General features: G+C 45.5%; 1 protein-coding gene across 1 annotated transcript in view; it reads right to left on the bottom strand.

The window, feature by feature from the left end:
- Positions 1-212: 212 nt before the first annotated feature.
- MEGF11 (multiple EGF like domains 11) overlaps positions 213-16,014 on the bottom strand; it is a gene marked incomplete at its 3' end in the record, with an annotated part of 413,211 nt that continues 397,409 nt past the window's right edge. The window contains 2 exon segments of the mRNA XM_081337571.1: positions 213-370; positions 4,419-4,625. Coding sequence (XP_081193697.1) covers positions 213-370; positions 4,419-4,625 — 365 coding nt within the window.

The raw sequence follows: 16,014 nt of genomic DNA, 5'->3' as shown, positions 1-16,014 counted from the left end.
GTGTACAAAATTATTTTGTCAAATAATAAAGAGTTTCATGCAGAAGCAAGTTGGCCCCAACAGTTGTCCCTAAAGGATCTTTGAGTGGTCTTCCTTTCCTCCCAATATGCAGCAGGATGAAACAGAAAAAAAGATTGTCATCTTGGTTGTGTCCGAGAACAATGCTCACATGGCACGCGGTTGGGGTTGGGATGTCCAGGTGGCTTGGCCCTTTAAGATGGCTTCTCCCAGAGAGTTCCATGTGTTGGGCTGTGTCTTATGGGGACAATGTCATAGTGGCTGGGGATATGGCTGTTTCTGGGCAGATCATATGGATTTTGGATGCCAGCACTGCGGAGACGGATCTCCTGGACCACGCTGACCGTGGGCTCTGTGGAAAGAACGACAGGGAGATGTGGTCTGGGCCATCAAGCATCTTTGGAAGACATCTCAGCATCTCAATGACTCAGACGTTCTGACACAGCAGAATGACACAGCAAACAACCCAGAAACATTTCAAGAATCCCCATCCTTCTGGTTCTTCTAATGGCCACAACTGAGCCCAAAATTTTTGTTGCTAAGCGAGGGAGTTGTTGTAAGTGACTTTTGCCCCATTTTACCACCTGTCTTGCCACTGTTATTATAAGTGCATCGCTGCAATTGTTAATTCAGTAACAGGGTTGTTAAGTGAATCCGACTTGTCCACCCCTTGACTTTGCTTGCCAGAAGGTTGCAAAAGGGGATCACGCCCCCCCCCCCCCCAGGACTCTATGACTGTCATAAATATGAGTCAGTTGCCAAGCATCTGAATTTTGATCGTGGAACCACGGGGATGCTGCAATGGTCATAAATGTGGAAAAACGGTCATAAGTCACTTTTTTCAATGCCCTTGTGACTTCGAATGATCACTAAACACACTGTTGTAAGTGGAAGACCAGCCTCGGCTCTTTTATGACTCATGGACTTCAACTCCCAGAATTCCTGAGTCAGCATAGCTGACTCAGGAATTCTGGGAGTTGAAGTCCATGAGTCATAAAAGAGCCAAGGTTGCCTACCCCTGACCTATACCAATAAGTGAATGAACTGAATGAACTGCTCAACAACTCAAGAATGGTTTGACTTCCAAAGGGAAGATGGATCACATGAGGTTCCATTTTTGATCTTCCTTCCAAGCCAGCAGGGGGCATGGAGATGTTTTAGTGGAGGGACTCCATTTTGCATCATTCCTTCCTTTATGTCCAGAGGGTGGACATGAGATGACAGGGCAGTTTACAGGAAAGGAGTCAAAAGTTAAGATGGCTGCCACAAATGTGATACGGAAGCCCACCATGTTTTTACATGTGTCGCAATGCATATTTTTTGGCAATAAGGTGGGAAGGGCTTTGATTGATTTGTTGTGGCAGCCATCCTCATTTTTTGACACCCCCACTTCCTGCAGACTCCCCTGTTGTCATTTGCCCTCCTTCCAGACAGTTGAGTCACAACTACAAGTTGCCCATCTGGATCTGGATAACTTTCCGATTATTACATCAGGACAGGAAGTCAAGGTATGTTGTGGGTTCTCATCAATTTAGGGATATACAGTACATCTGCTGGGACCATGACAATAGGCCTTCTTGGTGGTCCCTTCTCTATAGAACATTATTCCCTGGGTGGTTACGATTGGCCCCCATCTTGTTGCTTTTCTGAGAGACCCTGAAGACATGGTTGTTATGGGGCTGGGGACCACAAATAGAGTTGGAGCCGGTCAAGTGCTTGATTCAATTGTGTAGTTGCTGCCATGGAGGGGCGTGATTATAAAAAAACTTAGGGACTCAGCCTAGGGCAGGGGTAGGCAACCTTGGCTCTTTTATGACTCATGGCCTTCAACTCCTAGAATTCCTGAGCCAGCCATGCTGAGGAGAAAGGGAGGTTTCCAAGCTGAGCCATGCTGGCTCAGGAATTCTGGGAGTTGAAATCCACGAGTCATAAAAGCCAAGGTTGCCTATCCCTGGGCTAGGTAGCCTAGAGATCCCTCCATTAATGACAAGAAGCAACGGATGGAAACTAATCAAGGAGAGAAGCAACCTAGAACTAAGGAGAAACATCCTGACAGTTAGAACAATTAACCAGTGGAATGACTTTCCTCCAGAAGCAGTGAATGCTCCAACTTTGGTAGTTTTTAAGAAGAGACTGGACAGCCATTTGTCTGAAATGGTATAGGGTTTCCTGCCTGAGCAAGGGGTTGGACTAGAAGATGACCTCCAAGGTCCCTTCCAACTTTACTATTATGATTATATAAAAAAGGTAAAACGTTGATCAGGTTTTCACTGACGTATTTTAATACATTCTGGGGAGAAACCCCTGCAGTTGGTGTGGCAAGAGTTGGTAAATTCCAAAGAGGCTCTTGACTGCCTATTTTTTTTAAAATTTTGACTGATGAAGTTACTTGAATGCATAACGAAACATCTCAGATTAACCAACGTTGGTCCCGTTGCCACAATTTTAACCTTTTTTTTTAGATACTTGTGGCGGGGATGATTTGAGTTTTCATTGACTTATTCCATTAATGATATTCCCACACTGCGTGATGTATTGTATTAAGTAGCTCAAAGTGTATTAAATCATCTGGTTGGGATTGCACATTTTCTTCATTTGGTGTCGTTTTTTTTAAAATACTGTATCTTTTAGGTTTTGTTGTGTGTTTTTTTAAATGGTTTGTATCTGTCCCACCTTCCTTATGTTGATCTATGACCACAATAATAAGATTTGATTTGATTGATTGAACCCAGTGTCTCCTTGCCAAAGAGGGGAAGCATAACCTGTTTGAGATTTTAAATGTGCACCCACCAAAATTTTTAGAGCAATGATTAGCCATAGAATCAGCCTTTTTCTGTGAAGGCCTCAACCATCAATCTTGCAAGCCTCCTATTCTCTTTCTCAGTGCTTTTTTTGTAAAAAAAAAAAGGGAAAAAAATAAAAAGGTGCCAGAACTCACACACGCGTCATACAACCCACCTTGCCTACCCTACAAGGTTCCATCCAAAAAAGGTGCCGGAACTCCATTCTGGTTGTTCTGTGACAAAAAAAAAAGCCCTGCGTCTTTCTAAATTTTAGAAATGCCTCCAGACCAGGGTTTACTGCTGAACAGTTCATTGCAAAAACAGCAGCAAGTAGATATACAAATATCCAATTTGCAGAATGCGGTGATGCAGCTGCTAACCCAAAAGCCGGGATGGAACTTGCTTCAGGCAGGGCAGTAACCTGCAGCACAGCCTCTCTCTGCAGAGGTGGGCAATTCCTGGCCCAGGACCCCATTGGGCCCTTGGGGGCCTCCTGGTGGGGCTGTGCAAAAGATACCCAATACCTGGCATGTACGCCTTAAAATAAACTAAATACAGGAGTTCTCAACTTACAATAGTTCACTCAGCGACTGTTTGAAGTTACAACAGCACTGGAAAAAACGACTTATGGCCATTTTTCACATTTTACGACCGTTGCCACATCCCCAGGGTCACGTGATATATGTCTGGATGCTTGACAACTGGTTCATATTTATGACGGTCGCAAGGTCCTAGGGTCATGCGATCTCCCTTTGCAACCTTCTGACAAGCAAAGTCAATGGGGAAAGCCAGATTCAATTAACCAACCGTGTTACTAATTTAATACCTGCGGTGATTCACTTAACGACTGTGGCAAGACAGGTCGTAAAATGGGGTAAAATTCACTTAACAAGTTTCTCGCTTGGCAAACACAAAGGCTAAGTGGTCGTGAGTCGAGGACTTCCTGTATAATTCAACCAAGAGAGAACCTCCTCTTGCGAGGGCAGGTTGAAAACCCTGGTCATGTGAATGTGCTTGGCAAAGCCCACTTGGCTGGCGTCGCTGTCCGATCCAGCCTCGGTCGCCCGTTGCACCCTGCTCGCTTCTCCAGCTGAGTCCCAGTGCAAGAAAAGGACTAGTGGTCGTCGGCTGTATAAACATTTTGGACTCCCTGGCACTGTGCGCCGTACTCTAAATAAGTAAACACAGGCAGTCCTCAACTTACGACAGTTCGCTTAGTGACCGTTCAAAGTTACCACCGCAATGAAAAAAGTTATAGCCATTTTTCACACTTATGACTGTTGCAGCATCCCCACGGTCACAGGTTTTGCAATTGGACGATAGGCAACTGACTCATGATTATGACGGTCGCAGTGTCCCGGCGTCCTGTGACCCCGTTTTCCAACCTTCTGATGAGCAAAGTCAATGGGGAAGCCAGATTCGCTTAACAACTGTCTTCCTAGCTTCACAACTTCAGTGATTCACTTAACCACTGTGGCAAAAAAATATGGGGCAAAACTCCCTTAATGGCTCTCTTGCTTAGCAGCAGAAATTTGGGGCTCCATTGTGGTCGTAAGTCGAGGACTACCTGCCATAACTGACTACCTCCAGCCGGCTCTGCTTTCTCCGGGCACTTACCAACGTCGTAGATGTTTTTGTGAGCCGGCGAAGAGGTTGGCATGTCCAAATACGACGCGTCCCGGTGGGCAGGAGACTTCATTTCCACATAGCTGTTCTCGGGCGGTTTGCGGGTCAGGATGGGGGGTTCTCTGATGGTGGCGTAGGGGTTTTCGCTGCTGTTGAGGGAAGCGGAGCTGGAGCTGTGGGCCGATTCCTTCACGTAGTCTGCAAGACAAGAGCCCGGCTCGGCCTCTTAGCTGGCGGGAGCCACTGAGCCTCAAGGGATGGGGGGGGGGAGGTTGGAGACCTAGCCCTCAACGCACACCGCACAGGAACCCACCAGTTACGCCTCGGGAATGTCCGAACCACTGTCTCGCCAAACCATCTGCTCATCCAAACTCATGTGCAAGTCATGTCCTGAACATTTGGTGGGAAGAAAAACAACCCTTCAGTTCCACAGCTCTCACGGTTACAAGGGTCTCGTCGTGACGGTTATATTACGTTATGCGCCCACCGTGCACTGCCCCGTCCCGCCACCCGGGGAGGAAGGCGCCACCCGAGGCGTCAAGGAGCACGCACAGCCGTCTCCCTGGATCTCCTCGGAGATCACTGCCAAGCAGCTGAGCCACGGAGGGACACCCCCCCACCCCCCTGCTCCGTGGAGTGAAATCTGGATGTCGGAGTCAGCACTTTTTCGAACTCATTTATCTCTGGTGGGGCTGTTGGAATCAGCGTTGCTGCCAAGGCAGCTTTCTCCTGATAGGAGCCGGTTCCTTGCTTCACTTCCTTTATCACCGGAAAACATGTGCAGAAGGAAAATTCCTTGCTAGTGACCTCCGCAGGAGGATAAAAATCCTATTTTTGCTTTATTTTCTCTTTTCCCCAGCAAGGAGACACCATATTCTCCTTTCTCCACCCCTTAAGATCCGACCAGCACAGGATGCTTCCATTTTGAGATTGGTAGGCCTCTATCTCCAGAAGTCTGCTCTACTTCATCAAGCACAGTAATTTTTTAAACCTTATTGTTACGGTTAGTCCTCCGTTTGCGACGGTTCATTTAGGGACCATTTGAAGCTAGGACATTGGGAAAAGTGACTTATGACCGTTTTTCACACTGACAACCGTTGCAGCAACCCCAGGGTCACGGGATCAAAACTCAGATGCTTGGGAACTGACTCCTATTTATGACGGTTGCAGGGTCCCGGAGTCACGTGATCCCCTTTTGCGACCTTCTGACAAGCCAAGTTGATTCAGTTAACACCTGTGCTACTGACATAACAGCTGCAGTGATTCACTTAACAACTGAAGCAGGGAAGGTTGTGAAATGGGGCAAAATTAACTTGAGATCTGTCTCACTTAGCAACAGAAATTTCGGGCTCCATTGTGGTCGTACATCGAGGACTATCAGTATCAGATCAAGCCAACATAGAGCAATTTAGCATCCGCTGACAGTTTCGCCGTGTAAAAATTACAGTTTGCTTGCCAACGTTAGACTTGGTATAGTAGGAGAAGAGAGATCACCCCGGGGGCCTCAAGCTGCTGAAACATCTTACCTTAAATGTTCAGAGCACTGCTTGGCATGTGCCTAATTTTTTAAGGGGGGGGGGAATCCAAGGAAAAGGTCAGCCCACCTGCTCATGAAAGCCCACATGAATTAGCTCACTTCCTCCTTCATGCCCAACACCCTTGGCCAGGGGTAGGCAACCTTGGCTCTTTTATGGCTCGTGGACTTCATCTCCACGAGTCATAAAAGAGTCCAGGTTCCCAGTTTGATTGAGCTTGACAATTCTGCCTGTGACGTGGAGATTCTGGCTGGCCAGGTGCAGTCCTACAGAAGTGCAAAGGGTCTGGCCTGGGAAGGGACTGCAAAGGAACAGGGGTGTCTTTCTGGTTGCAGGCTGTCCATCTTTTGAAGTCTACATTTACAAGGAGCACAAGAGATTTCCTTCCTCCAATTGTATCTGGAGCTTCTGAATGTGAGAGTGCTTGAAGGCTGTTCCGTGATCTTTATCACTGTGGAGCTGGCTCTTTCCCAGGCCTGGTCTAACATGCTGAAGCCCTGCCTAAGACAGGGGCTTAGCTTCGGCATCTTCCCTAAACTGTGGAACAGGGGTCTTCAAACATGGCCCTTTGATGACTTGTGTAGTTCAACGCCCAGAATTCAGCACTTGCCTCGCCTGGTTGTGGATTAACTCCTCTTCAAGGTTTGCATACTAAACGGATGCATACAGTTTTTCAAATGGGCAGGATTCAGATCAAAATAGCCATTAACCATAATTAGCACAGTCCAAGCTTAATATGTTAGAGTCATAGGCCAGGAAGGGAGCTTGGAGGTCTTCTAGTCCAACCCCCTGCTCAAGGCAGGAAACCCTAATACCAGGGGTAGGCAACCTTGGCTCTTTTATGACTCGTGGACTTCAACTCCCAGAATTCCTGAGCCAGCATGGCTCAGCTTGGAAACCTCTCCCTTTTCCCTCAGCGTGTCTGGCTCAAGAATTCTGGGAGCTGAAGTCCACGAGGCATAAAAGGGCCAAGTTTGAAGACCCCTGCTGTAGAAGTTGAACACAAGCATAATCTCTTCTCCCTCTTTGGTACCAGCTGACATGAGTGATAGTTCCAAAAACCTCAGTGTGGGCCCTAGAGACCTCCAGAAATTGTGACCAAATTTCAACGTTTAATATGGCACAAAGCATAACGGTGTCAACTCTATTCAAATTAATTCAGTGTGAATGCAGATGAAATGAATCCAAGCTCTTTGAGCTTTGATTCACCTTGACACACTTATCCCATTGCTGCCAAAGGAAGAGAATGCTAAATATGCATATCTCCTAACCTTCCCCAAACAGAAGATCTAGGAGAAGAAAATTGGCACTCTTCTTGGCATATTACTTGGAAGTTTTAATTTGCTTCAAGAATAACGATCACTTGACTATGAGTCAGCAGTGTGCAGCAGCAACCAAAAAAGCTAATACAATCCTGGGTTGTATAAACAGAGGCATAGAATCAAGATCATGTGAAGTATTAATACCGCTCTCTCTCTTTCTCTCTCTCTCGTCAAACTATTCTCCAAAGCACCAGAACGCAAGACAAGAAACAATGAATGGAATCTAATCAAGGAGAGAAGCAATTTGGATCTAAGGAGAAATTTCCTAATGGCGAGAGCAATCAATCAATGGAACGGCTTGCCTACAGAAGTGGGTGCTCCATCACTGGAGGCTTTTAAGAAGAGACTGGACAGCCATTTGTCTGGGATAGTACAGGATCTCCTGCTTGAGCAGGAGGTTGGACTAGAAGACCTCCAATCCACGGACCGGGGGTTGGGAACCCCTGTTCTAAAATGCTTGCTGGGGAATTCTGGGAAATGAAGTCTAGAGAAATGTCCTACACAGGATTCCTGCACTTTGCCTAGATGAAAACCGCAATGGACGATCGGTGCATTTTTTATTGATTGAAACAGGAAATCAACCATTATATCTTTCTTTAAGGGGACACAGTGGCTCAGTGGGTTAGGACGCTGAGCTTGTCGATCAGATGGTTGGCAGTTTGGTGGGTCGAATCCCGAATGCCGCGTAACAGAGTGAGCGCCTGTTACTCGTCCCAGCTTCTGCCAACCTAGCAGTTGGAAAGCACGTAAAAATGCAAGTAGAAAAATAGGGACCGTTACGGTGGGAAGGTAACAGCGTTCCGTGCGCCTCTGGCGTCTAGTCATGCCGGCCACATGACCACGGAGACGTCTTCGGACAAGCGCTGGCTCTTCGGCTTTGAAACGGAGATGAGCACCGGCCCCTAGAGTTGGAAATGACTAGCACTCATGTGCGGGGGATCCTTTACCTTTACCTTTTATCTTTCTTCCCCCTATAAATGCTGAATATAACTTGAAATGTAGTATTTACATGAAGCCTCATCTGAATACTGACAAACTCCTTCCATGCTTTGATTTAAGCAGATCCTCATGGCTCTCCATCGTGTACCTTCATACCTCCACTGACTAGTTTCCTCTAAACTAGCAGGTCTGTAAAAGCACCCATGACAATCCAGAGAATCTGCTTTAAGGAAGACCCCTCTTTTGGTCTATAGTCAGTTGGATGTAGCAGTTAAATTTGCTATAGAAGGAAATGTTTATGGAAATTCTCTGTCATCCAGGTCATGGTTGTCATGAGGCAACTGGACTTTCTTGTTTTTCTTTGAAGACATTTTGCTTCTCATCTAAGAAGCTTCCAGCTCTGAATGGTGCAGGAGTATGAACAGATTTCCAGAAAACATTGCAGACTACAGGTACAGGGCAGAAAACATCCTGCAGCCAAGAAGGCTGCACACACCTCTGCACTACCCTGAGGACACAGGTAAACCTCCAAGTGCCCTCAACAACTCTCAAAAAGAAGGCAAACGACAAGCTGTCTGCAAGGAATATAAATCCTTCCGTTCCCCACGTTCCGGTCAGAGCTGAAGAAACGTCTTGGACGAGAAGTGAAACGTCTTCAAAGAAAAAACAAAAAAGTCCAGTTGCCTCCTGAAAAACACCTTTGGGATACACAAGGAGACCCATGTTTTGGTTCTCTCTCAGGGACAGAAGCCAGCTGGGTGACATGGGATCTTAGCCCTCAGCTGAGAAGTTATAAAACTTCTAAAACCAAGAAGTTGTAAAATGTCTGAAGCTGAAGAAGATGAAAAACGTCCCAGAAGTCGAAAGAAAATGCCTAGGTCGAGAAGTTGAAGAGCATCCCAGAAAGAGATACTTATGAAAGACCTTCTGGAAACGTTGCAAAAAAAAAAAAAGTTACATGGAGTTGTCTTTTTTCTCACCAGAAACCAAGCTTGACCCAAGGGCCATAACAATTCTCTTGCTTTTTTCTGAAAGCTCACCTAAGTAATGGGATGAGAAGGAGTAGAGAGTAGGAAGAAGCCACTGCCAAGAAATTGCAAGAATAGTCAGAGGTCATGCAAGGATTGGAGCACGTCCTTCAGCTAAATAGTTTTCAAAGTTCTCCCAATATACTTCTTTTGGGAATCGTTCAAAAAGAAGCCTGGAGAAAATGAAAGCAGGGGTCTTCTTTATAATTAAAAGTAACCCAATGCCTGTGTGAATGGAGGAATCTCATTTATAGTCCCTGGTGTCTGTTATAGGCTGCTACCAACTCTTGAAAGGGTATTGCTGGACGAAGGAATTAATTGCCCCGCCAGGAACATCAGAAGCTGCCTTCAACTAATTATGAGTATCCACCACTGAGCTGAAGTCTACATCCAGGCTAGATGCATCAAAATACCTCCCGCCCTCCAACACAGACAGAGCTTTGTTGCCTTTGCAAGTCTGGAAACTGGTACAGCCTCATAGCCGTCTCCATGGTGATGGGTCACTCTCTGGCCTCCGATGGGTCAGGAGCACCATCTCGGAATTAGCAAGAGAGACATGATATATGCCAAGGTAGTCCTGCATTTCGGTAGAGCTAGAGCTGGTATTCTCCTTATTTATTTGTTAAATTCACAGATAGTCCTCAACTTAGGGCCACAATTGACACCCCCACCGAAATGTATGTTGCTAAGTAAGAAATTTGTTAAGTGTGTTTTGCCCCTTTTTACAACTTTACTTGTCACATTTGTTCAGCGAATCACTGCGGTCGTTAAAATTAGTAGCACGGTTGTTAAGTGAATCTGCCTTCCCCAGGGACTTTGCTTGTCAGAAGGTGGCAATCAAATGACCCTGGGACATTGCAACCGTCATAAGTGTGAGTCAGTTGCCCAGCATTTTAATGTAAATCAAGTGACCACAGGGATGCTGCAATGGTCATAAGTGTGAAAAATGGTTGCAAGTCATTTTTTTCAGCGCCATTGGAACTTCGAACAGTCACTAAAAGAACGGTTGTAAGTTGAGGACTACCTGTATTTGCTACCTATCTCTCCAAAGGGCTACTCGAGGCATCTTACAGGAGTAAAGAGGAAGTAAAATGAAAAGGCACGTAAACAGAAGCAAAATAATAGAACAATAAGGTCCCTTGGACTGCAAGGCGATCAAACCGGTCAGTCCTGTTGTTGTTAGCTGCGAAGTCGTGTCCGACCCATCGCGACCCTATGGACAACATTCCTCCAGGCCTTCCTGTCTTCTACCATCTTCTGGAGTCCATTTAAGCTCACACCTACTGCTTCAGTGACTCCATCCAGCCACCTCATTCTCTGTCGTCCCCTTCTTCTATTGCCCTCGATCTTTCCCAGCATTAGGCTCTTCTCCAGTGAGTCCTTCCTTCTCATTAGGTGGCCAAAGTATTTGAGTTTTAGCTTCAGGATCTGGCCTTCTAAAGAGCAGTCAGGGTTGATCTCCTCTAGGACTGACCGGTTTGATCTCCTTGCAGTCCAAGGGACTCGCAGGAGTCTTCTCCAGCACCATAGTTCAAAGGCCTCAATTCTTTGGCGCTCAGCCTTTCTTATGGTCCAACTTTCACTGCCATACATTGCAACTGGGAAGACCATAGCCTTGACTATACGCACTTTTGTTGACAGGGTGATGTCTCTGCTTTTTAGTGTGCTGTCTAGATTTGCCATGGCTTTCCTCCCCAAGAGCAAGCGTCTTTTAATTTCTTGGCTACAGTCCCCATCTGCAGTGATCTTGGAGCCCAGGAAAACAAAATCTGTCACTACCTCCATTTCTTCCCCATCTATTTGCCAAGAATTGAGAGGGCCAGATGCCATGATCTTGGTTTTCTTAATGTTAAGTTTCAACCCAAGTTTTGCACTCTCCTTCTTCACCTGCAACAAGAGGCTCTTTAGTTCTTCTTCACTTTCTGCCATTAGAGTGGTATCATCTGCGTATCTTAGGTTGTTGATATTTCTTCCGGCAATCTTAATTCCAACTTTTGATTCATCTAGCCCTGCCTTTCTCATGATGTGCTCTGCATATAAGTTAAATAGGCAGGGCGACAGTATACAGCCTTGCCGGACTCCTTTCCCAATTTTGAACCAATCAGTGGTTCCGTGTCCAGTTCTCACTGTTGCTTCTTGACCCGCATATAGGTTTCTCAAGAGACAAATAAGATGGTCTGGTACACCCATCTCTTTAAGAACTTGCCACAGTTTGTTATGATCCACACAATCAAAGGCTTTAGCATAGTCAATGAAGCAGAAGTAGATGTTTTTCTGGAACTCCCTAGCTTTCTCCATGATCCAGCGTATGTTGGCAATTTGATCTCTAGTTCCTCTGCCTCTTCGAAATCCTGCCTGTACTTCTGGTAGTTCTCGATCCACATACTGCTGAAGTCTAGCTTGTAGGATTTTAAGCATGACTTTACTAGCATGAGAAATGAGTGCAATGGTGCGATAGTTTGAACATTCTTTGGCACTGCCTTTCTTTGGAATTGGAATGTAAACTGATCTTTTCCAATCCTGTGGCCACTGTTGAGTTTTCCAAATTTGCTGGCAAATTGAGTGTAGCACTTTTACTGCACTGTCTTTTAAGATTTTGAATAGCTCAGCTGGAATACTGTCACCTCCACTAGCTTTGTTGTTGCTCAGCTTTTCTAAGGCCCACTTCACCTCACATTCTAGGATGTCTGGCTCGAGGTCAGTGACCACCTCATTGTGATTATCTGGGACGTTAAGCTCATTCTTGTATAGTTCTTCTGTGTAATTTTGCCACCTCTTCTTAATCTCTTCTGCCTCTGTTAGGTCCCTGCCATTTTGGTCCTTTATCATGCCCATTTTTGCATTAAACGTTCCCTTCATCTCTCCAATTTTCTTGAAATGATCTCTGGTCCTCCCTATTCTATTGTTTTCTTCTATTTCTTTGCACTGTTCATTTAAGAAGGCATTCTTATCTCTTCTAGCTATTCTCTGGAATTCTGCATTCAATTGGGCATATCTATGTTTTTCTCCCTTGCCTTTCGCTTCCCTCCTTTCCTCAGCTATTTGCAAGGCTTCCTCAGACAGCCATTTTGCTTTCTTGCATTTCTTTTTCTTTGGGATGGTTTTGGTTGCTACCTGTTGTACAATGTCGCGAACCTCTGTCCATAGTTCTTCAGGCACTCTGTCTATCAGATCTAATTCCTTAAATCTATTTGTCACCTCTACTGTATATTCAACAGGGATATGATTTAATTCATACCTGAGTGGCCTAGTGCTTTTCCCTACTTTCTTCAGTTTAAGCCTAAACTTTGCGAGGAGAAGCTCATGGTCTGAGCCACAGTCAGCTCCTGGTCTTGTTTTTACCGACTGTATAGAGCTTCTCCATCTTTGGCTGCAGAGCATATAGTCAATCTGATTTCTGTGTTGACCGTCTGGTGATGTCCATGTGTAGAGCCGTCTCTTGGGTTGTTGGAAAAGAGTGTTTGCTATGACCATTGTATTCTCTTGACAAAATTCTATCAGCCTGTGCCCTGCTTCATTTTGTACTCCAAGGCCAAACTTGCCTGTTATTCCAGTTATCTTTTGGCTTCCTACTTTAGCATTCCAATCCCCCCTGATGATAAGGACATCATTTTTTGGTGTTACTTCTATAAGGTGCTGTAGGGCTTCATAGAACCGGTCAATTTCATCCTCTTCAGCACTGGTGGTTGGGGCATAGACTTGGACTACTGTGATATTGAATGGTTTGCCTTGGATTCGAACTGAGATCATTCTGTCATTTTGAGGATTGTATCCCAGTATTGATTTCCCTACTCTTTTATTGACTATGAAGGCTACTCCATTTCTTCTGAGGGATTCTTGCCCGCAGTAGTATACCTGATGGTCATCTGAATTAAATTCACCCATTCCTGTCCATTTTAGTTCGCTGATACCTAAGATGTCGATGTTCAGTCTTGTCATCTCTTGTTTGACCACGTCCAGCTTTCCTTGATTCATGGATCTTACATTCCAGGTTCCTATGGAGAAAGTCAGAAAGAAAGTCCTAGAGGAGATCAACCCTGACTGCTCTTTAGAAGGCCAGATCCTGAAGTGGAAACTCAAATCCTTTGGCCACCTAATGAGAAGGAAGGACTCACTGGTGAAGAGCCTAATGCTGGGAAAGATTGAGGGCAAGAGAAGAAGGGGACGACAGAGAATGAGGTGGCTGGATGGAGTCACTGAAGCAGTAGGCGTGAGCTTAAATGGACTCCAGAAGATGGAAGAGGACAGGAAGGCCTGGAGGAACGTTGTCCATGGGGTCGCAATGGGTTGGACACGACTTCGCAACTAACAACAACAAGGTCAACAGTGACAAATGAAGACAATGGGAATAAGTACATCAACGTGATAACTAAAAAGACATTCCTTCTTCCCTCCTCTTGCTCCCACCTCCCCATGATTATAAAGCCCCTGCCTGAAACAAATCTGACATGAGCATGGAGGCAGGAAGATGTGAACATAAGAGACAGGAACACTGTTTCACAGGCAGGGTCCGCCAGGTGAAAGAGACGTCTCTCTGTGGAGCAGAAGGAATCAACCACCATGATCTTCTAGAAGAGGTGTAGGCAACCTTGGCTCTTTTATGACTCGTGGACTTCAACTCCCAGAATTCCTGAGCTAGCATGGCTCAGCTTGGAAACCTCTCCCTTTCCCCTCAGCATGGCTGGCTCAGGAATTCTGGGAGTTGAAGTCCACGAGTCATAAAGCGGCCTAGGCCTAGGCCAGGGATAGTCAACCTTGGCTCTTTTATGACTGGTGGACTTCAACTCCCAGAATTCCTGAGCCAGCATGGCTCAGCTTGGAAACCTCTCCCTTTCCCCTCAGCATGGCCGGCTCAGGAATTTTGGGAGTTGAAGTCCACCAGTCATAAAAGAGCCAATGTTGCCTACCCCTGTTAGAAAGATCACAGCTGATGAGCTTCTCTTTAGCTTCAAGGTGCCACTTCAGCATTTAAGAACATTCCTTCCAGGACTTGACAAAGCAGAAATTAATTCCATCCCATCCGGGATAGAAACACAGAATCATAGGGCCAGAAGGCACTTGGAGGTCTTCTAGTCTAACATTCTGACCAAGGCAGGAGATCTTATACGACTCTGGACAAGTGGCTGTCCAGCCTTTTCTTGAAAACCTCCAATGATGAACCCCCCACAATTCCAGGAGGAGTTTGATATCACGGTTTTGTACAACTTTGCTAAGCTTATACTGTAGTTGGGATCTAAGGATAGCCTAGAATCCATTTTAGCCAAGGCGTCCATTGGATGTGATGAAAAATAGGCAAGACGGTGGCCTTTGTTAGTTGTCATTGAAGCTCTGGCCATTTTGTGTGTGATACACCTAAAAATACATAAAGCTTTGATCATACCATCGCAGCCATTATCTTAACTCTGGTTCAACTAGACCCAGCAGATACCTTTGTAGTCCAGTCTGTTGTATAAACTCAGCCACGCAGGCTCCTCAATTCTCCCTTTTGATATCTATCCCTCTGACAAACAAGCACTAACTCAGCTTCAGAAGTCCCTGAGATACCACCCAATAATGGGACCCTTCTAGCTGACAGGCAATTAAAATGGAAAGCAGAAATAAAATAAAATACGAGTCTTACTGTACGATGAGAGAGGACCCAAACACCACTCACTACAATGCCTTTAAATCAAAAGCAAAGATTTCAGGCTAATTAGCAGGACCTCTTAAACGAAATGAACCTTTCTGATGTTCCCAAGATGAAAGAAAGCATAAGAAGGAGAGAGATGCATAATTCTGCTCAGGGTGGATTAAAGTGGGAAGTAACAGGCTCACTCACACCAAAGTATCTTCTCCTGAAAAATCATCAGATTTTCAATGAAACGTAAGGCGATTGTCTCGGTTACTTTTCTAACCACAAATTTTCCCAAGGGGGTGGTGGTTTAGAACCAGAGGACAACATAGCAAAACCCAGGTCATTGGATACACCGGGATCAAACTCAGATACAGGGTTTACCTAGGAGTACGCAGTGGTGTCAGTTTAATACAGGTAGTCCTCAACTTACAATAGTTCATTTAGTGACCATTCAAAGTTACAACAGCACTGTAAAAAGTGACTGATACCATTTTTCACACTTATGGCCGTTGCAGCATGCCCGTGGTCACATGTTTTACATTTGGGTGCTTGACAACTGACTCATACTTATGATGGTTGCAGGGTCCCAGGGTCATGAGATCCCCTTTTGCGACCTCCTGACAAGCCATGTCCATGCGGAAAGCCAGATTCGCTTAACAACCGTGTTACTAACGTAACAACTGCAGTGGTTCACTTAACAAACTTACCAAATTTCTCACTTAGCACAGAAACTCGGGGCTCCATTGTGGTCATAAATCGAGGACTACCTGTAATTGGTACCTGAATTGGCTTTAATCTCTTTTACCCCCTTTCTCTCTTTTTTTCCCTTTAATATGTCTACTACATTACAGGTAGTCCTTAACTCGAGACCACAATTGGCAGCAGAGCTTCAGTTGCCAAATGAGGCTGGTCCCTATTTTACGATCTTTTCTGCCACGGTCGTTAAGCAAATGACTGCAGTCGTTAGGGAATCTGGCTTCCCCACTTGGACTTTGCTTGTCAGAAGCTGGCTGGGAAGGTTGCAAGTGGTGATCACAAGATCCCCGGCATGCTGCAGGCATCCTAAACACATGCTGTCTACCAAGTGCCTGGTTTTGATCCCGTGACCCTGGGGATCTTGTGGCAGTTGTAAGTGCGAGGAGCGATTGT

Source organism: Vipera berus (assembly GCF_964194415.1).
Source record: "Vipera berus genome assembly, chromosome: 12".
Taxonomy (NCBI): domain Eukaryota; kingdom Metazoa; phylum Chordata; class Lepidosauria; order Squamata; family Viperidae; genus Vipera; species Vipera berus.
This window is presented reverse-complemented; position numbering and strand designations above follow the sequence as displayed.